This window comes from Anoplolepis gracilipes, chromosome 17, assembly GCF_047496725.1.
Source record: "Anoplolepis gracilipes chromosome 17, ASM4749672v1, whole genome shotgun sequence".
Classification (NCBI taxonomy): domain Eukaryota; kingdom Metazoa; phylum Arthropoda; class Insecta; order Hymenoptera; family Formicidae; genus Anoplolepis; species Anoplolepis gracilipes.
Genome location: NC_132986.1, coordinates 3,225,604 through 3,247,583, shown reverse-complemented (window position 1 = coordinate 3,247,583; position 21,980 = coordinate 3,225,604). Strand labels below are relative to the sequence as shown.

Here is a 21,980-nt window from a genome sequence, read left to right as displayed (position 1 = left end):
TATTTTAGCTTTTTAAAAGTAATTTTAATGATTTATTAAGATTTATATGATTGAAATAACATATGAAACACATGACACAATTAGATAATTTTAATTAAATTTATTATGTAAAAAAATTAATTATATGTAATCCCACATTTTACTAAATATTCTTATAAACTTCAAGAATATATATACACACACACATATATATACATATATATATATATATATATATATATATAAAATAATTAATAGATGACAAACACGGGAAAGAATTTAAAGGAAGACAAAAAAGGAAAAGAAAGAAACTTTAAAATGATTATAAATATGTTTGTTATTTAACTTATATTGATTATATTTACATACAAAGAAAAATTTATTATATTCAGACGTCTAATACAAAAGTGCAATATGCTACACGTAGAATCATCTTTATCATTATAAATCATTATACATCATTACAGTGGTATATACAACTGCAATAAATCAATGTAATGATAAAGATGATTCTACGTGTATATAAATTAATATTCATTTATATTAAAATACAGAAAAAAATTATTAAAAAATATATTAGAAAAATAAAAAAAAAATAGTTAAAGATCTACAATTATATATAATATTCAATCTTAAAAAATTAAAAAATTATTATATATATGAAAAGATTATACAATATGTTAAACATATCCATATATAATAGTTTATATGCATAATAATTTATTGTTTATACATATATCATTTTTATATATTAATATCATTGCATTTTTTTATATTTAATCTACTACAACAAAATTAATATAAATATATATATAATAATAATATGTAAAATATATATAATATGTAAAAAATGATATAATACGTAATACATAATATTTATTAAATATATAAAAAAAATTCGTAAGTTATTTTTTTTGTTAAAAATCCGAATATCTTTTTTCATAATACAATACACAATATATACATATATTATAATATATTATATTGTTTTCTTTTAACTTTTTTTATTGTAAAATGTTCAATTTTCTATTGCCGGTAATAAGATACTAAGTGGATAACATTAAAATAGTTTGGTATCTGTTTACTCATTCGTTTACTTTATCTTAGGAACGTATTAGTAGTTACTGCATTGGCCACTATTACGATATGGCGCTGAAATCAGTGAGAAATGCTGATCTCGTCTTCATCCAGGCCTTTGGCAGAGAGAAGAATGAGAGGGGTCATGCCCTCGTTTTTTAGGGAACGCTTTTTCCTTGCCGTACAATGGCGCTAACTGGATCCACAATTGAGTTTTCGGAACTACGTGGCTGAATCCACTTTCCAGTGCCATGGTAAAACGACCGATTGGTTCAAATCCGTACTAGATCCACAAATTGTGGTTCGTGTCCGTGCTAGATCCATAATTGTGGATCTCAAAAGTACGAAACATATAATAGATTTATTAATATGTTTTATTAAATATTATTAGTTGCGCGTGATCTTTCTCCACTTTAGTATATATTATGAAGTAATATATACGTATATATAGAATTAAAATGCATATTTTATTTCACATAAAATTTAATGTTTTAATAATTTCAATAAAAAAGTATTTTAATAAAATATATATGTGTATATTACTTCAATAAATATTACTAAAACGAAAAACAAGATTATGCGCAATAATGTTTCGTACTTTATTATTAAGTGATGTATATGTGATGTGTACTAATAAACTGACACAATATATATATATATATATATATATATATATATATATATATATATATATATATATATACATTTTATAATAGGAAATAAAATAAAATAACTTTTATTTAATATTTTGTTAAAAGTAATTATTGGATTAGCAAGACATTTGCGCTTAAAATGACACTGATATACATATAAGACATAAGCACAACATAAATGAGATAATTTTGAATTAGATTAACCATACATATTAATTAAACATAATCCAATTTATGTCAGGTTTGGTGTCCTTTTAATCGTAAAAATCTCATTAATTCATTAAAATTATTATATGTTTCGTACTTTTGAGATCCACAATTATGGATCTAGCACGGACACGAACCACAATTTGTGGATCTAGTACGGATTCGAACCAATCGGTCGTTTTACCGTGGCACTGGAAAGTGGATTCAGCCACGTAGTTCCGAAAACTCAATTGTGGATCCAGTTAGCGTCACTGTACGGCGGGGAAAAAGCGTTCCCTAAAAAACGGGGGCATGACCCCTCTCATTCTTCTCTCTGCCTTTGGCTATCTGTCTATTAATCTGTGATTCCGAAAACTCAATTGTGGATCCAGTTAGTGCCACTGTACATCGGGGAAAAAGCGTTCCCTAAAAAATGGGGGCATGACCTCTCTCATTCTTCTCTCTGCTACAATTATAAATCTAGCACGGATGCGAACCAATCGGTCGTTTTACCGTGACATATAAAGTGAATTCAGCCATGTAGTTCCACCGGCTATAAAATGGATCCAGTTGCGCCACTGTCCTGGCGGAAAAAGCATCTCTTAGGTTTCTCTCTGGTTCCATATTCTATGCATCGCAAATTTCTCGAGTGTGTCTTTTTTTAGAATCGGTTTAGCGTATATTTTATTTGGCTCGTGTATTGTTTCGCGAATTTCGTGACTGCATCGAACGCAGATTAATCCTATCAAAATGATCAATCAAATATTGCGACCTATCGTTCGCAACGTGGCCAGAAATGGTGAGATTTCCACGTTTTAGATCTACAATTTCGTGTATCATCGGTTAATCGATTATATACATATACCTTACGTAATGTCTACTATTTCGCGTGAATACTGTTAAATGTTAGTCTGTAACACAAATGTACAGCAATAATAAACAAAGAATATAATTGTCCGCAAAAAATCGCCGAGCTATTTTAATTATAAAAAATTTATAAATTATATAAAATTTATTCGTCAATTTGCTATCAATTATTTCTTCAAATTTTTAGAGCAGCAAACTTTGATTATAAGAGATTAATAATGGCATAAAACTGCAACTGTAAAATAAATAAAATTTTACAATTAATTAGAGATTCTTTGATTTAAGATTAATAAGCTTAATTTTTTTAAAACTTTGAATCAAAATTATATCATTTAATATATTGATATTTTGTAAAAATAATTACAAATTTTTCATAAATGCCTTTAAAATTCAAATTAGGTTATTGATTATTTTATATTTACAAGTTTAACAATATTATTATGTAGAAACATATATATTATCTAAATACAAAAAAAATTAATACAAATTTATGTATATTTTATATATCCATGATTTTTTTATGCGAAGGTACTCGTTCTGCCAGCTCAAAAGTAGTGGATTTTAAACCACCAACAGTGAATGAATTACCTATACCACAAGGTTCATGGAAAGATCATTATGACGCAAGACAGAAAATTTATAATGCTCAATTAATTACTGGTATTGCTGTACTAGTTGGTACCATAACTTATGTATGTATTAAATTTTTCAAATAATATATATGTTGAATGAGGGGTTGATCACTAACAGTTATAATGTACAAAAATTATCCTTTGATACGGATTACCCTCTTAATTATACCTCGGATTGCTTAAGATTACCTAATAGTATCTCAAATTAAAAAGAAATTTTACTTTAAATTATTTTAACGCTAAAGATTATTTACCAAAAATAACCTTAGATTACCCAAAATTTTGCTGGGATTGCCACTGAATTACCTAGCCCTTGTACAAAAATTACCTCAGTGACCAACCCCTCAATGTTGAATTATAAACTCTAATATAATCTCTTATTTTTTAATTGTACATATGTATATTATATTAAAATTTTGTTATATTCTCAATTTTATATTAAATACTTTTTATAGATTATAAATTTAAAGAGTCTACGCAATATATATACAATTCTTGTATTTTATTTTCAGATAAAAGTATCAGGCATTATATTCTTTAATTTTGGACCACCTGAGGAACCTGCTGAATAGAAATAAACATTTACATAAAATATTAGCTAATTAAAATAGATATAAAAGTAATCTGGCGATATGCATCTGTTGAAAATGTTATGTACTTTATTGTGCAAGCGTAACATACAATAACTTGTACTCTCCTCAATAAATAGTTCATATTTATGATGGGTACATGATTCATACAAGATATATATATTTATCTTATGGATATCTACTCTTTTATCAATATCTACTGATTTAACAAAACATATTTATCTTGTTTATAAATTACATAAATGAAACAATTTCATGTAAAAAAAATGCTTATATCTAAAATGTACATTTATGAATAATATATGAGTAATATATTGCAACTAATAAATTAACTTTCTTATTTCAAATATTTTTTTTTCTGCAATATTAAATTATTTTTGTTATTCAATTATTCCACGAATTTTAACATATATATGTTTATACGTATATATATTTGGTTTTTATATATCAGTTTTTATTTTAATATGATCTGTTAGTTTAATGAGAACGTGCTATTTCTGAAAAGAATTCTAAAATATCTTGAATAGTAAACTCGAGTGTTACATTACTATCTGGGTAACAACGTTGTATGAGCTCTTCAATATTTCTGTATTGTGCAATGAACTCATTTTGCATTTCACGCCAAACAACCTGTGAACATATATACATATATATAGACACACAAATAAAAATAATTAAAATTAGAAATTAATTATTATATTAATATACAATAATAAATTAAAATAAAGCTAATTTTTATATTTTTAACAAAAAATTATATATATTGCGATCATCATTGAAGTGCGAGCAATGTATCTCTTCTGTATTTTTACCTGTAACAAATTTTCCTCTTCGCACAAATGTTTCTCAACTTTTCGATATAAATTCTCCAGACCCTTTTTAACTTCTCTTGCAGGATATTCTTTCACTACGCGTCGCAACTCTTGTTTACTGAAAGCCATCTGATAACTAACTTCGGATGCTTTCACACCAGCACCTACCTTAGCTTGTACTCCTTCGAAGAAAAGCTGAAAAGTTATTTTTATTAATACATCACAATATTTGCGTATATTTTGACGATTGCAAAAATAATTTTAGTGACTTACATTAAGTTTCTCAAGAGGTCGTCCAAAGTATTGTGTAACATAAGCACGAAGTGCGTCCTGATATTTCTGTTTAGCTTCCTTTCGCTCATGATCCAATACAGAAATCTTTAATTGTGAAAGGAGATCATAGAGATGGTGGAAATTCTCTATAAAATATAGCAAGTTTATATTAATTATTAAACAGCAAAAAAGTAAATATTATTAGTGATCGGAATTATGGATAGAACAATTTTATTATTAATTATTGCCATATTTTTTACCCATCTTTATGACTTCTTGTGGCGTCTTGTGGTGTTCTCGACTGTGAATGACGATAGCTTCGAACATAGCGCTCACGAGTTTCGTATACCATTTTTCAAGATCGACCTTCCTGTCGGAGTTGCGGAAAATCTTCTCTGCGGTTCTCGCAAACGGCCCAAAGTTCTCTATGTACGGCAATATACCGCACTTGTGCCGACGATTGACTTTCGTGTCACACAATATGGACTGTAGCTGCGCCTGCATGAACTTGTCGAATGCTCGTTTTACGTGAATCAGAGCGGACGCGAATGTCATCGATAAAAACGAGCCAGTATCTTGAGCGGACATAACATGCTGGGACAAGCGCACTAGCACATACATACACCAGCTTCAAACAACAAAATTATAAAAAAATAATTGTAAAGTCATTCAGTGAAAACTCCACATAATTTTATGAGTGGAAAAAGTATTCTTTCAATGCACTCACAAGCTGTCGATCTTGTCCAGAAAGCCAATGAAGTTGTTCAATTCGGTTTCCAACGACGGAAATATTGCAGCCATAGTCGCGCGCACATCCTCATTCACTTGACGTTCCAATCTTTTACTCGCTGTCGAAGTCACCGATCCTGGACTCGCCGCGCCGTTACTCGTATTTTCTATTTCTTCCATCTCGCTGCTCTGAATGAATAAATAAACGCATTGAAGAAACCAGACAACAGGAATTTATTGGTACACTTACTTTGGAAGGCGAAAGAACAGAGTCCAATTGAAGAAACGAAACACAGAATCCTTGTTCGGCGAGACATACCGGTTGCATCTGCGAGAGAACACAATCGAGGACCGAGTCCAGAAGATTACCTTCGTCCACCGGTGTCCATATTTCACCACTCAGTAAACAGATAGGTGCCGGGTTGAGTAAATCCTCACCTTTTTGGCCGCTAGATCTTGATGTATTTGCTTAAAACGTATTTTCTTATTAATATATAATATTTATAAAGACGCACGATAAAGAATTAAACAGTAGAGTACCGGTCCGTTTTCACTGTAATTCATTCATTAAAATTTTTACATATTTTATTTACTAATCGTAGCTCTACTGTAAAAATTATTCTGTTGGCGTACCTTGTAAACGTTTAGTAATAAGCTTATTCTTGGCTTCCTCAAAGAAACGTTTTAGATCCCTCTTATACAGTTTACTCATAGTATCAGTATAGACTTTGGTTAACAACACAAAAGCTTTATTATCTAATGCTCTAAGCAATTGCATTAATTCGGTATATGGTACAAGCTCGTTGTGAACTCCTTGGTGAGTCGGTAAAATTAGATCTGTCATGGAAGTCGATGCATCTCCAATATCATTACCCTAGCATGCAATAAAAAATTGGAAAAAATATTTTTATCTTAATTATATTTAATAGCATTATAATAAGAAATATAAAATGTTGAAAAATTAAGTAATTACCAAGTGTATAAAAAGATTGTTTAAATGTCTGGCAACAATAACTGAGAATTTCGCTTTAAGCTTATCTAACCGTCTTTTTTGTTCAGTGACAGCACTCAACTTGTCCAAACCTGGTGGAAGAGGTGCTGTGATTGCCTTTAAAAGTGCTGCACCTGCAAAACCAAGCTCTTCTCTTTCGCCTGGCAATTCAGCTTCATTCAAAGTACGTTGATGTGTTGGAGAAATATCTAATTGTGACTTGAAGAAAGAAAATTATACAGGGTGTTTCAGACCACCCGTACCACCCTTTTATCTTGGAACCAAAGCGTTTTAGAGAAAAATATTTCAGACAAAAGTTGTATGATTTTGAGGAGGATGGTACCATAAGATGGTACCATTGGTTTGACCTTGAATAGTTGTTTGAAGGTCATGTGAAGGTCACATCGATTTTTTTAAATGGAACATCCTATTTTTTATTGCATATTCTTGTAGCTTACCTCACTAAAACACTTACGATAAAGTATTTTTCATTACATATTTTTTGAGTTATGAGACTTGAAAGTTGCAATATTTTGACATAAAATACAAGATATCTCGTAAAATATTCATTTTTCGATTATTTTACCCTAATAGTTTTATGCACAGAATAATGAGACAAATCAATGGGTGTAAAGTTATCTTTAAGAAAAAATCTGAATTTGCAAGTAGCAGTTACACTTTTACTTTAACATAATTATGTGTTTTAATTACGCCAATTGATGTCTCATTATTCTGCGCATAAAAATATTAGGGTAAGATAATCGAAAAATGAATATTTTACGAGATATCTTGTACTTTATGTCAAAAAAATATTGCAACTTTCAAGTCTCACAACTCAAAAAATACGTAATGAAAAATACTTTATCGTAAGTGTTTTGGATAGCTCTTGAGGTAAGCTACAAAAATATGCAATAAAAAATAGGATGTTCCATTTTTAAAAAATCGAAGTGACCTTCACATGACCTTCAAACAACTATTCAAGGTCAAACCAATGGTACCATCTTATGTCCTCCTCAAAACCGTACAACTTTTGTCTGAAATATTTTTCTCTAAAACGCTCTGTTTCCGAGATAAAAGGGTGGTACGGGTAGTCTGAAACACCCTGTATATTGTAATAGAGGAAAGAAAAACTTATTTAATATAATCATTATATTATCGTTGTTTACTTACAATGACTAGATTTAGCTGATCTAACAAAAGCCTTGCATTATTATTGGCCGTATGTATGGCTTGATTCTTTTGTCCAACTCGAGCCATTACTTCTCTTATTCTTCCTAATGCTTCATCGTACGTCGCTAATCGCGCTTCTACGATAGAAGCTTCGATTATCGCTGCATCTATACTATTCATCAGCTGTGTTACCCTCTGCTCTGATGCTAAGACTGAGTGTACATTTTCCTATATAAAGATAGAATAAAATTAATTATATAAACTAATATTATAAATTTTTAGTATGTTTTGTATTTGTTATATAAAAAGTTATTTTACCCCATCAAGAATGGATAGATCCTTTGAAAGGGTTTCCATAAAAAGCTCAGCATTAGAAACAGCATATTCACAATTTTCCATCATTTGTTTTAAGTCAGCAGCCTCTTTTTCAGTGATAGATTGATAGTCTGAAGTAATAGGTGATGCCAAAAGATCTGAAATTATTGCGTTATTACAAAACGTAGTGCAAAAGCACTAAGAATTTAAGAATACATTTTTATATGTACATTAGGTATCATTAATTTTATATGTACATTAAAAGATATGTCAGCAATTCTAGTCTGATTAAATTATAGTAACAAAGATGTACCAGGTGTAAATGTGATGCTGTCGCTCTCTTTTAATGCAATTGGATCAATCAACCATTCTTTGGGAACATTTTTGAATTCTGGCCTCTGTGCTAGACTATATGAATAAGTATACAGATTACTGATAAACGTTCGCCTTTCCTGTACTGTAGTGGATGACCATTTGTAGACTTTGTCAATATGCAATTCTATATCCATTGAATCATTTTTAACACCATCTACAATTTGTATGTCACTCAGAGGCCATGATTGTTTCTTTTTATAAACATTCTTGTCATTCTTTTTTATTTGATACAATATCAGAGATCCTGGCGTATCCGTCGTTGTAGCTAGGCATAAAAAGCTCATCTTTTTCTTCTTGTAAGCTTTGCTGACATAACATACGCTAAGTAGCTTCTCGTCACTAGGAGTAAACACTTCTCTTTGCAAAGTATGTCGAATAGCTGCCATGACTTAAAAGCTTTATATAATTTATATAATCTATTATATACCTCTTCTTTTATTTCTTGTTGCTACTTAAATTTGTATCTTGTTGCTACTTAAAGTTGCATCTTTCATTTTGAAGAGTCCTAATTATTAAAAATACAAGAAAACAGTTAGTGGTAACTCTATATATTTTTTTTCTTATAAAACCAATTTTTTTTAGATAAGATTTTATTAAAGGTAATTATCTCTTGAATATTATAGTTTAATAATTAAACTCTCTTCTAATTTTAGACTCAATCTCCAATAATTCCAGAATACAACTTGTATATACATCTAATGTAAAATATATGAATATTTTTAATATTCAAAAGTTATAAAGCTCATCTAACATCATATCATAAAATCAGAAAATTAACAATCAAGAAAATTAATAACATCGTTAATTGTACTACAATATAATGATGTACAATGTGATTTATAAGAAATAAGATTATATCTGATAAAAAAATATATTTCACGATATCCACAAAATAAAACTTACATAAATGTTGTTAACATTTTTTACACCGATTGTTACCTTTATCGTAGTGATAAATTAAATTATATTGCATATCAATTATCAAAGCTTTTATCTTTTATGTTTACAAGGTTAGTGGATCTATCATAAGAAGAGGGCGTTAGCACAGTTTAACTAGTTACGACAGTAGCGTCGGCACTTTTGATGTTGTGGTTTATGAATCACATGACCTATCGCCATATTCTTGGTTGGAAAATGCGCCAAGTATAAATGTGAAATTAAAAATATCAAAAATAAAGTATTTTTATTTAAAAATTAAAACATACTAAAAATTTAAAAAAATAATATTTTGAAGATTTATTTATAAATACTTTCTTATATATAAAATATATAATAAGTAAGATAATAAAAAAAAACATACTAAAAAGTAAGTTATATATATTTTACGTATAGGATAACGCAAATGAATAAGATTTATATATGCATTTTATAAAAGAATATATAATTATAAGATAATTTATTTTGTTCTTAAAAGTATGAACAAAATATACATAAATAAAAAAGTATAAATAATTTCCAAATTCTTTTTTTATTTCTTAATTTGTTATCAAAAAAGTTACAAATAGTTGAAGTGTTAAGGCATAAATAATTATGTTCACATCCTGATGTTTTGCATTCAGCAGAAAACTAAAAAGAACCAAAAAATAATGAAAACTAAAAATAATAAAATAATTTAAACTAAAAATAAATAATAATAAAATTATAAAATAACAATAAAACTATAAATGAACAATAAATTAAAATTTAAAATTAAAATAAAAATTTTACCTTTTAGGATCTTTCGGAAATCAAAAAAAAACTAATTCCCTTTGTATCCGTAACATTTTTACAATTTGTTACTGCACAAATATATTCGCCCAATTTTATTTTATATGAATAGGCCTAACCTGTTCTCCATTCACTCTGACATAAACCAACAACGCTGCCATATTGTTAGTTGGATTTTTCGCGCATGCGCACTGCAACTCAGGACAAGGATTTTTGTCTACTGTCGTAATTGGTTAAACTGTGGCGTTAGTTCGACTTTCGACTATAGACGCGTTCGGGGAGACGCTATTAGCGCTAACAGCGTCATTCTATCTTTGTTCAACTTTTAAGGAGTGACCAAGATAAAATGACACTATTAACGCTAATAGCGTCTCTCCGAACGCGCCTATAGTCGAAAGTCGAACTAACGCCCTCTTTTTATGACAGATCCACTAACCTTGTAAACATAAAAGATAAAAGCTTTGATAATTTATATGCAATATAATTCCTTATGCATGTGTTTATAGACCAATCAGTTTCCTTATGTATGTGCATTATGCGTTATGTAAAAGTTTGTGCGGCGGCCTTTATCTTACGACAAAAAATCCTCTCATGCTACGACCGCGAAAGGGGAATTATACTCCCACTCTCAAATTTTTGTCGTAAATCAGAGGTTTAAGGAGAAGATTCCGGACTGAAAATGTCGTAGGATAAAGCCTCGTCTACAATGGCAGTAAGCGATACAGAGTAAGGAGTAAGGAGTAACAACTGACGAATTAAAAGCCGGGAGTAACGAAATGGGATTTGTCCACTTGGGCAAATCCCATTTCGTTACTCCCGGCTTTTAATTCGTTAGTTGTTACTTCTTACTCCTTACTCTGTATCGCTTACTGCCATTGTAGACTGGCTTTTACTCTTATATCAGCTGTTGGACGTACAGTCGGACTTCTTATCCTACGACCCTCTTAAGGCCAGTCTACAATGGCAGTAAGCGATACAGAGTAAGGAATAAGAAGTAACAACTGACGAATTAAAAGCCGGGAGTAACGAAATGGGCAAATCCCATTTTATACTCCTTACTTCTTACTCCTTACTCTGTTCCGCTTACTGCCATTATAGGCCGGCCTTTATGCTACAAAACCTCTTAAGGCCGGTCTATAATGGCAGTAAGCGATACAGAGTAAGGAGTAAGAAGTAAGGAGTATGAAATGGGACTTGCCCATTTCGTTAGGTCAGGTCTACAATAGCTGTAGTAAACCTTAAGGCGTAAGAAATGGACCAATCATATTCATTATTCTTCTCTAAAGTCAATTGTAATTGGTTCATTTCTTACAGCTTAAGGTTTACTACATCTATTGTAGACCCGGCCTTACTCCCGGCTTTTAATTCGTCAGTTGTTACTTCTTACTCTTTACTCTGTATCGCTTACTGCCATTGTAGACTGGCCTTAATCCTATGACAAAAAATCCTCTCATGCTACGACCGCGAAAGGGGAATTATACACAGACATCTATATAAGTGTATTATATAGATGCTGTGGAATTATACCCCCACTTTCAAATTTTTGTCGTAGGATCAGAAGTTTAAGGGGAAGATTCCGGACCAAAAATATCGTAGGATAAGAGGTCCGACTGTATATATAATTTTTACGCTGGAGAATCATTCGGATATTAGATATGTATTTAAAACTTGAAGGAAAAGTGTAAATGTAACAAGCTTTTGTTTTCTTACATTACTAAAATTTTTTATTATATGTATATATATATCATGAAGTAAGAGAGAAGGAGGTCGAACTCGATAACACGAAAAAAAAAAGTGGTCCCAAAAAGTGGCACCGAATTGAAAGAGAATCCGCTGTAGGGAATAGCTTCTCATGGATGGGTCATTTTAAATTAAGATCCTTAACCTAAAACGCGTTGTGTACATTGTCAGCTGTGCACATTACATCGCTGCATATATTATTTGGTTTTGCGATTGTAAAACTAAATATACCGGGAGAGCATTTAAAAAAGTTTATTTTACTGCGTGCATTGTGTTATATTCCGACAGCAGGAGATGTAAAATGCTTATGTCAAAAGTAATAAAACAGAAAAGTAAGTAATGGAAGTAAACAAGTAAATTTGGTAAAATAAAAGTGAATAATTTATAGTATTGTTTTAGTATAATGGAAGAAAACTCAAATAAATTAGAGCATGAGACAGATAAATATAAATTCAAATATTTGCAAAATAATTTGAATTTAGTCAAACGACCTTCTTGGAATTGGGGATTTTTAAGAGGAAATGACACAATTTTCAGTTTTATGAAGGCAGAAAATGATTTCAATGTCAGAAAAAGAGTCGTCGTATTTCCAAATTTACATATTAATATTTATATTGATGACAAGATTATGCTCTTTTCAAAATATATAAAAATAACAAATATTGATGAGATAAGCGAAATTTTGAAAACTGTAGATTCAGTTTAGTAGAGTAGACTCATTTAATTCACATCTTGTTAATTGTACAAATGGAAAAAGGAAATAAAATTAAAAGTTTATAATTTATATTATTTTTGGTTTTTTATTCAGTTTGTATACTCAGTTGTATGTTTTTTATACATTTTCTTTATTTATTATTGTCTCTTGTTTTCGACATCTTTTTTTCCTGGCAGATTTTTGTTTTATGGCGATGTGTGTTGCATTCTCGGAACAAATTGGAACAATTGCAGGTTGTATATTGTAGCAATTATCATTTGCTTAGCTTAACTTGGAACATTTTCTCCTTTCTTTTGTTAGTTCCTTTTCGATGTTATTATTTTTATTTAATTGCTTACAGAGAAAAAACATCCTCGTTGTTAGAAAAAATCGTACAATCTTGTGCGTAACTTCATTGGCATGATTTATATAACCGACTACAGGTAGAGGAGATAGTGCGTCTATTCTATTCATGATGCTGAATAACGTGTCAGCATTTATGTCACCCGTTTTAATCGTTTCGATTGTCCCTCGTTCTAAAATCGATAATAAATCGACTAATGCAGCCGATGGATGTTTAAGACTTCCTTTTGTTTTTAACAATATTAATCGATGTTTCTTTGGTATCTTGGATCATTGGTTCTAATGTTTTGAGGCAATCCTCGCATACTGTGGGTTGTTTATCTCCAAATTTAGCAAATCTCGATCCTTTCCTGGCAATGTATCCAGCAATATAACTTAATACATAATCAGAAGTTGTACACAGAAAATAGTCATGTCCATCAAGCTCAGAAGCAGCCTCTGCAAGAATATCGACATTTTTGCCTCTGTCTAATATAGTGTCGATCTGATCCAGCCATTGCTGTTGCCTTTCTGCGGGATCTTTTATGTCTTTAATACTCAAAAGAACATTCATAAGTTCTCCACCAGATATGTTACAACCTTTTGGCGGTTTTATTAGCGAACATGTTGACACTAATTTATACATTTGAATGAAAAACTGAGAGTCCGGATGTTCGTTGGACCCACAGCAATGCCGCATCATGCCAAAAAAGCACTGAAAAAAAGCACAATTGTATGTAAACTATATTATGCTAATTCTGTAAGTTTAAAAGTAAAATAATTATATACCTCTAGATTGTCTTGGTTAAGACGTGCAGTCATCAAATATAAAAAACCACATTTCTGTACCAGAAAAGTGCAAATTTCTAGAGCTGCTTTCAACGAAACTTTTAATCCATGTTGATTCTGTTATAAATTCATTTCTTTTTTTAGTTTCTGTCTCCTATGTTGATAGATATTGCAGGAAATTTTCTACGTCCTATATCAGTGAAAGAAAAAAAGAGCATGAAATTAATAATTGTACTCGTACAACTTATTTGTAGAATATGCACTATTTACCTTCCATGATTGATTGCCTGGTTTTAATGCATTGATCGGCGTTCGACTGTTCATCGCTGTAATCAATGCTTTAACCCTAGAACAAAACTTTATAGATCCATCACAATCTGTAAGATCTGAATGATCATTTCTGAACAATTTCATTGCATTAGCGATCCCGAAAAACTACAAAACCGATTATTATTCTATGTTACATACATTTGCAATACACTAAATTTATTGATTTAATTACTTGGAATGTCATCGCGACATTCATTTTCTGATAGTATCTTGGTTTCACATGTTGTTCTGTTAATTTATAATTAACTTTTAAATTAAAAGATATTGGATTTTCTATCGCAAGTAGAGCATACCAATGTTTTAGCGATAGCATACCATCTGGTGTCTGGAAAGCACAATACTAAAGGCCTTTGTACAATTAATGCAAGCTTCCATTGTTAAGGTCCTTGCACAATGTCAGGCAACAAGCAATAGGAACAGAGAATAGAAAATATTCACAAATCAGAAAATAGAATAAATGTTATCCTCTACTCTTTTTAATGGATATTTTCTATTCTTTGTTTCTATTGCCTATTGCCTGGCATTGTGCAAGGGCCTTAACAATGGAAGCTTGCATTAATTGTACACACTTTCATATAATTAATATATAGTTTACTGCTACTAACCCAAATACCCTCATACTGATTATGCTTGGAAAAGAAATTTCTCAAACATTTAATTAAATGAGGAAAATCTGAAAAAACCACAGGTGTCGCTCCGGGTCCATGATATGCGGAACACTGACCTCCTCCTCTGTTACTCCAAACTTATCCCACATAGAGCGGTTCCAAGATGTGCCATCTGATGTCATTCCGTCAACTTTGAAGCCGGATTTCTCAGCCAAAATAATGCATTCCATAATAAGTTGGTGCAAAATTGCTTCAGATGCACTTCCACAACTAAGAAAGCATCCTAGTGTTTGCACCCACTTGCCCTTAAAAGGTTGGAACATGAACACCAATGCGTGATCTCCTTTTCTTCTAATCTGGTGTTTTGGAGTATATTTTCCCAAATTCGTAAAACCCTCAATTTGAAGATTATTACGATTAAATGCTATTGTCTTGGAAACTTTCATTTCATCTAACAGCAAAATTCCTGCGCAGAAAAACGCAACGCAAAATGTAAACGATTAAATGTAAGTAAAAAAAACGTTAAATTATATAACGTACATGATGTTAGCAATTTAATAGAATTAACGTACCACGCACATCAGATGGTTCCATTTTCGCACTTTTTTCTTTTAGCAATTTAAACGTATTTTCTTGGAATCCGTAGCAACCTTTTATTGCTCGAATGTACCAATTTAATGTATCAATACATGGTAGAATAAGAATGTTGTGATTTCGAAGATGGTTATGTCTTTTTGCTTTTGATCCGCAATAACAAGCATTCATACACCCACTGTGTAGTGTATCTTATGCCTTTATTACTTTTTACTTTAGAAGCTGTAAGACATGCTTGCACAGACAATTGCTGTTTAGTGGGTAGTTTTGATATGGCATCTGTCACTGCTTGTGTATTTGCCTGAGCGCATTTCTTCCTTATACACTTTACTTTCTTTTTTAGACGTACAATCTGCATTACAAAAAAAAACATAATCTAACGCAACAAGCTACTTAAATAACACATTTTTTTATTTACTTATACAGATCGTTAATGTTCAAAATATTCAATAATGGATGTTTGGAAAGTCTACCTTCTTTTGAAGTCTTAAATTTTTTCGAAAAACGTTTTTACATTTAACACGAAGAGATTTACCGCTCTTTACCAATTTTTATTGTGGTGTAGACCTCTTTGATTTTTTCAGTATATTTTTGTGATTTTTCATACATGGAATACATCTTTGGCGCTGCACACCATGTACTAAACAATTTTTTTTCACATATCTAATGCATAAATTTGTACTACAAAATAAACGATAATGTAATAAATGCAAATGTATAAATTTTTATAAATACAAAGCTTTTCATTAAAATAATATTATTTTAAACAATTTATACATGGTTATAATAATAGTTATAATAATAGTTCGAAATACCAAGTTTTATTGCCAACTTCTTTACATGGATTGACATCGGATAATTTTTGAAGAATATTCTGAATATCTTCTATACTTTTCATTTTTCCACCTAGAGATTCAATTTCTCTTCCTCCAATAAAAACCTGATATCATTTAGATACATTTCAAATGTGACAAAAAGTACATTAAAGGTTTTATATTAATAATGTTGCAATATACCTAACTATATAATGATAAGTACTTACACGAAATATCATATTTTTTTCAATTTTTTCACAACACGCCATATACAGGAAGACAAGTCTTCTTTCCAATAAGTCCACATTGCCATCTCATCTGTGATCACAGGGATCCAATATTCTGATATAAGTGTAAGACTTCTAAGATTCCTCTTAATTTCAGTCCACGTTTGCAACTCGTTATCTCCATTTGCCGCACAATCTTGTTCATGGTACAAGATAGGATTGTTTGATTCTTTAGCTAGCACGGAAACGGAACAATTAACCGTACTCTCTAACTGAGCCGTAATGCTCGTTCCTCTATTCTGTTTTTCCTCCTCATTAATAAGATTTAAACGATAATAACAGATTTTCGGATTTGATGGAAAAATACATGGAACAGCATCTTCTTTTAACTTTGGTACTTTACGTTGCACTGTAATACTTGTACCATCGAAAAATATGAAAAATATCTTCTTGAAGAATGTCATCTTTCTGAAAATGCAACTCACAGATGCGACTTTTTTTGCTGAATTCGTTAATGCCTCTTGCAGCAATTCCACTGGCACGCCAGTTATTTAACATATTTTCCGTTCGAGCCGTAAAAAGGCTTTTCTTTCTTTCGTTTTTTCCGCCTTTAGTGGTACATCCGCGTATCCAACAGGCTATTTTATATATTATTATAATAAATTAATAAATCCACACATAAAGCCACATAGGTATACCGTGAACCGTGAACCGTGAACTAAAGTTAAGAGGGTTAAGACCGAGCGCCGGACGGAGTAAGGTTAGTAGGTGTAAATGGCGTCTCTCCATAAGATACTATTCCATACGACAGATTCCCTCTCAATTCGGTGCCACTTTTGTTTCACGGAGTTCGACCTTCTCTCTTACTTCATTATATATATAACATCAACAAGTTGACAGGAATAATATAGCATCAGAGATAAGGCAGACTTTTTTTTTGATAACACAGTTACGTGTTAACAATGCGATAAAAATGAAACGCAGATGGTCCATTATCGCTCAGTATTACAAGTAAGAAAAAAGATAATAGCATAAATTTTAGATAAAAATATATGTCTGCACACAAAAAATAAGAAAACGTGTATAAAAAATAGCTCTATCTCTATTTTATTTTGTTATACGTGAAGAAATATTCCTTCTTATTTGATATATCATCTCTCTTTATTGTATTTAAAAATAATAAAAAATTACTGCATTTTAGCATACAGTTGGCCAAACGTTGTATTAGTATAATGGCACATCCATTAGTTGCAATATGTCAAATGCGATCAATAGCTGACAAAGTGAAAAACTTGGAAGTTGTGACAGAATTAGCAGCTGAGGCCAAACACAGATCAGCCGTGGTATGTATATTTGTCAATAAATAATATTGAATATTTTATAATTTTTTTCTAAATTCTAAAAAATAAAATATTTACAGATAGCATTCTTTCCTGAAGCTTGTGATTACTTGGCAGACAATAAAAAGGATATTGTTGCTATGGCTGAACCTTTGACTGGACAGACAGTGGCATCTTACAAAGAGATTGCTGTTAAAAATAACATCTGGTTATCCTTCGGTGGAATTCATGAAGCTGTAATAATACTTTGGTTTCTATTTACATTTATATATATATATACACACAAAGGAAAAAATAACTTTTTTTAATAATATACAAGAGCATTTCTTCTCTATTTTAGTCAGATGATACAGAAAAGATATACAATACACATATATTGATAAATAATGAGGGGCATTTGGTAACTGCATACAGAAAAATACATTTGTTTGATATGGATAATAAGGATACTGGGGTACGTTTGATGGAATCTGACTATGTATTGAAAGGAACACAAATTATGCCCCCTGTGTCCACACCAATTGGCAAGCTTGCACTGAGCATTGTATCCTTAAAATGAATTTTCTTTTCTGATACAAAACATTATTATATTGATGCTTAACGATGATAACAGTGTTACGATATGCGATTTCCCGAGTTATCATTAACTTTGCGGAACATGGGAGCACAAATTCTCACCTATCCGTCGGCATTCACATATCAAACTGGTGCCGCACATTGGGAGGTGATGTTGCGAGCACGAGCTATAGAAAATCAGTGTTACGTCATAGCCGCAGCACAAACTGGCGCACATAATAAAAAGAGAGTGAGCTGGGGTCATGCCATGGTGAATAATATATATGTTTTCTTTCACCTAATAGAATTTACAACACAAAGCTACAATTGAAATCCACTCTTTTTCAGATTATAGATCCTTGGGGCGCTGTTATAGCACAATGTGCAGAAAAAACGGGTATTGCTTTAGCAGAAATTGATCTCGCGCTATTGGAAAAAGTCAGAAAAAACATGCCGTGCGAAAAACACCGTCGTACTGATTTATATTCCAATATGGAATGTTAAAAGTCCATTTGACATGAGCTGAAGAATTTATTATGTAGATAAGCAATTAGTGTAATTAATGGGTAATTTTTGATATATAGATTTACATATTCAGAAACCAACACAAATCTAGAGTAAAATGGCATTATTGTTATTAATTTTATATTTAAGATGGTTTTATCACAATTTCTTAAAATTAAACTGTTACTTTATTTATCATTTTATTTATTTAAAAAAAAGATAACGTATATTATACTTCAAACAGATAAATGCTGAGAAAATTACTATTTAACATATAAATAAATTTTTTTGGAATTTATATGATAAATTATTTTATTACTAAACCTCAATTTGCTTTGCCTTGGTGATATATATTGTCAACTGTATCCGATTTCGATTGGATACCCATAAGCTCAACATCTACTCCCTGTAGAGCCCAGTTATGTTCACAGATCTCTAACGCCTCCCATTCAGATTTAAAAGCTGCTTTTGGATCAGGCGGCATGGACATTGCAGCGCCCGAAACTTGATCTTGTACTAATCTTGTAGTGTCTGCAGCATTATTTTCACCAAGCACAAGTGTATAAATAGATCTTAATCCAAATACGTTGAGGAAATACCATGAAGCTGAAGAGACCCATGCTGCATCCAATGTAACTAATTCTATACCCCGTTGCAACATTGGCTTGAAACGTAGTGTCAATGGAAATGGTACTTTAGCTAAAATAAAAATATACAGTCGAACCTCTTATCCTACGACCCTCTTATGTTATGAAACCTCTTATCCTACGACAAAAAATCCTCTCGTGCTACGACCGCGAAAGGGGAATATACCCCCACTCTCAAATTTTAGTCGTAGGATCAGAGGTTTAAGGGGAAGATTCCAGACCGAAAATGTCGTAGGATAAGAGGTCCGACTGTATATTTATTCTTAATACATAACTTATACATATATAAACTAAAGTCTAATTAGAAAATTATAATATTAAAAATATACCATAGAGTAAATGCAAATAAATATTCAATAATATTGAGATATAATACATACTTGTTACAAATCCAGAGAACATCCAATTAATCCAACCACCAATCAATACCATAGGTAATACATTGGTCACATTTCCCTTTAGCATATCAGTCATCATATTTGGATCAGTCATAGGATTTTGCGAGACAGGAGCACGTTTCTGAGTCTTGAAATACCCAGTCTCTTCATTATTGAAAAAATGTCTCCTAGTCATAAAAGCTACTTTTGGTATGTATTGTCCATTCTCCCTGAGCAGCCTGGAGCGAATCATGACTTGGCTGTAAAATATTTAATAATGTAATTGAATAATAATCTCGTGAAGAAAAAACGTATCCATATAATTGTGTAGAGGAAATGTTTACCTATCTTGCACTTGATGTAGCTCGACTTTCTTCTGGGAAGCGAGCAGTATCGAAACATAGTGGCGGATTATACCGACGAGAAAAGTAATTACTACTATAGGTAAAAATACCCAGCCTCGAATATTAGGATCCAACAATAATTCTGCCATTGTCTTTATCGTATAAATCTATTTGCGAAAATGAAAACAAGATACAGGACGACGTGGAATAAATGTCATCGTCGCTCCACGATTCTCTATCACACATGCGCCAACCAAAACGTTATGGTCACAGTGTATATACAGTAGCGTAACTCTGGCAATTTTAGCGTACCTAAAATTGAACTGCACATGCGCGGACTTGATAGATAACCAATCGTGGCAGAATAATCTTCTGTCTTAGTTCCTCTTTATTTATATGCTCTCTCTCAATCTTATGGATATGTGCATATATATAAAAAATATTGTCTACTGATTAAAATAAAGCACTTCGTATTAAAATCTAAAAGATTTGTTATTTTTGAAAATATAACACATTTCTCTACAAAAAAATATGTGCTGTAAACATATAAATAACGTATAAGTTTTTTTTTAAATTGTCTATTGTATATATTTTCTGTATAAAAGAGAGAGAGAGAGAGAGAGAGAGAGAGAGATAGAGAGAGAAAGAGAATCAAAAATTTTTAAAATAGAATATATATATATATGTATATATATATATATATATATGTATATATATATATATTTAAAATATAATATATTATGAAATTTTGTTATTAAAATTATAACTATAAAAAAAATTAGTTATTTATCATATGTGTTTATCTTTAAATAATATTATCAAGAGTTATTCTTTATATATATATATATATATAAATTATAAAAAGAAAAATATTTGCTTTAAACAAATTAATAATACAGTAATAAACATTTTTATTTTAAGAAAAAAATAATTGTTATTGTATTATTTATTTGTTTAAAGCAAATATATTTCTTTTTACAATTTTTTATTCTCATTCTTAAAAATAATAGAGAGTCAGATTCATAGATTTGTCACCCTGTATAGTGTATGTCCTGATATTATTTGGCTCACCCTGTAGATGTGTATTAGTAAATTAGAAAGAGAAAAAAAATGAGGAAGATAGAGTAAGTGAGATAGAGACACTAGCCATGATTGGTTACCTACCATGTCCGCGCATGTGCAGTTCATTTAGCGAGGTACGCTGATATCAAGGGCGCGTTCGGGGAGATACTATTAGCGCTAACAGTGTCGTTCTGCCTTTGTTACTTATTAAAAGTTGAACAAAAATAGAACGATGCTGTTAGCACTAATAGCGTCTCCCAAAGGTACCGACAGAGAGTTGCGCTACTGTATATAATGTGCTACGGTCTACAGTCTCTTGATACTACAGTCGGACCTCTTACCCTACAACCCTCTTATGCTACGAAACCTCTTATCCTACGACAAAAAAATCCTCTCATGCTACGACCGCAAAAGAGGTCCCACTCTCAAATTTTTGTCGTAGGATCAGAGGTTTAAGAGGAAGATTCCGGACCGAAAATGTCGTAGGATAAAGGCTGCCGCACACACTTTTACATAACGCATAATGAACATACATAAGGAAACTGATTGGTCAATAAACACATGCATAAGGAATTCAACCAATCGAATTCCTTATGTATATGCATTATGCGTTATGTAAAAGTGTGTGCGGCGGCCTTAAGAGGTCCGACTGTACA

The 21,980-nt window shown here is 31.1% G+C and overlaps 3 protein-coding genes across 4 annotated transcripts; 1 reads left to right on the top strand and 2 right to left on the bottom strand.

The window, feature by feature from the left end:
* Positions 1–3,888: 3,888 nt before the first annotated feature.
* On the bottom strand, positions 3,889–10,485 carry Sec3 (exocyst complex component Sec3). 2 transcript variants are annotated; one of them, XM_072908907.1, is made up of 12 exons: positions 10,357–10,485; positions 8,588–9,154; positions 8,278–8,432; positions 7,960–8,187; positions 6,772–7,008; positions 6,432–6,672; positions 6,049–6,266; positions 5,797–5,987; positions 5,330–5,697; positions 5,070–5,215; positions 4,797–4,991; positions 3,889–4,614 (listed from the first exon to the last, which is right to left on the bottom strand). In XM_072908907.1, exons 2-12 carry the CDS (start codon positions 9,033–9,035, stop codon positions 4,462–4,464), a joined length of 2,580 nt encoding a protein of 859 aa, XP_072765008.1. In that variant the 5' UTR covers positions 9,036–9,154; positions 10,357–10,485; the 3' UTR covers positions 3,889–4,461. The 2 variants fall into 2 exon arrangements, with proteins under 2 accessions (XP_072765008.1, XP_072765007.1); XM_072908906.1 differs by lacking the exon at positions 10,357–10,485 and adding an exon at positions 9,553–9,729.
* A 6,776-nt stretch (positions 10,486–17,261) lies between these two features.
* Positions 17,262–19,201, top strand: Nitfhit (ntrilase and fragile histidine triad fusion protein NitFhit). The gene is made up of 6 exons (XM_072908909.1): positions 17,262–17,506; positions 17,697–17,838; positions 17,916–18,071; positions 18,176–18,379; positions 18,449–18,661; positions 18,739–19,201. The coding sequence occupies exons 1-6, from the start codon at positions 17,469–17,471 to the stop codon at positions 18,892–18,894; spliced, it is 909 nt and encodes a 302-aa protein (XP_072765010.1). The 5' UTR covers positions 17,262–17,468; the 3' UTR covers positions 18,895–19,201.
* Positions 18,975–20,529, bottom strand: Emc3 (ER membrane protein complex subunit 3). Its single transcript, XM_072908910.1, has 3 exons — positions 20,263–20,529; positions 19,922–20,178; positions 18,975–19,593 (listed from the first exon to the last, which is right to left on the bottom strand). Exons 1-3 carry the CDS (start codon positions 20,409–20,411, stop codon positions 19,220–19,222), a joined length of 780 nt encoding a protein of 259 aa, XP_072765011.1. The 5' UTR covers positions 20,412–20,529; the 3' UTR covers positions 18,975–19,219.
* Between the last annotated feature and the right edge of the window lie 1,451 nt (positions 20,530–21,980).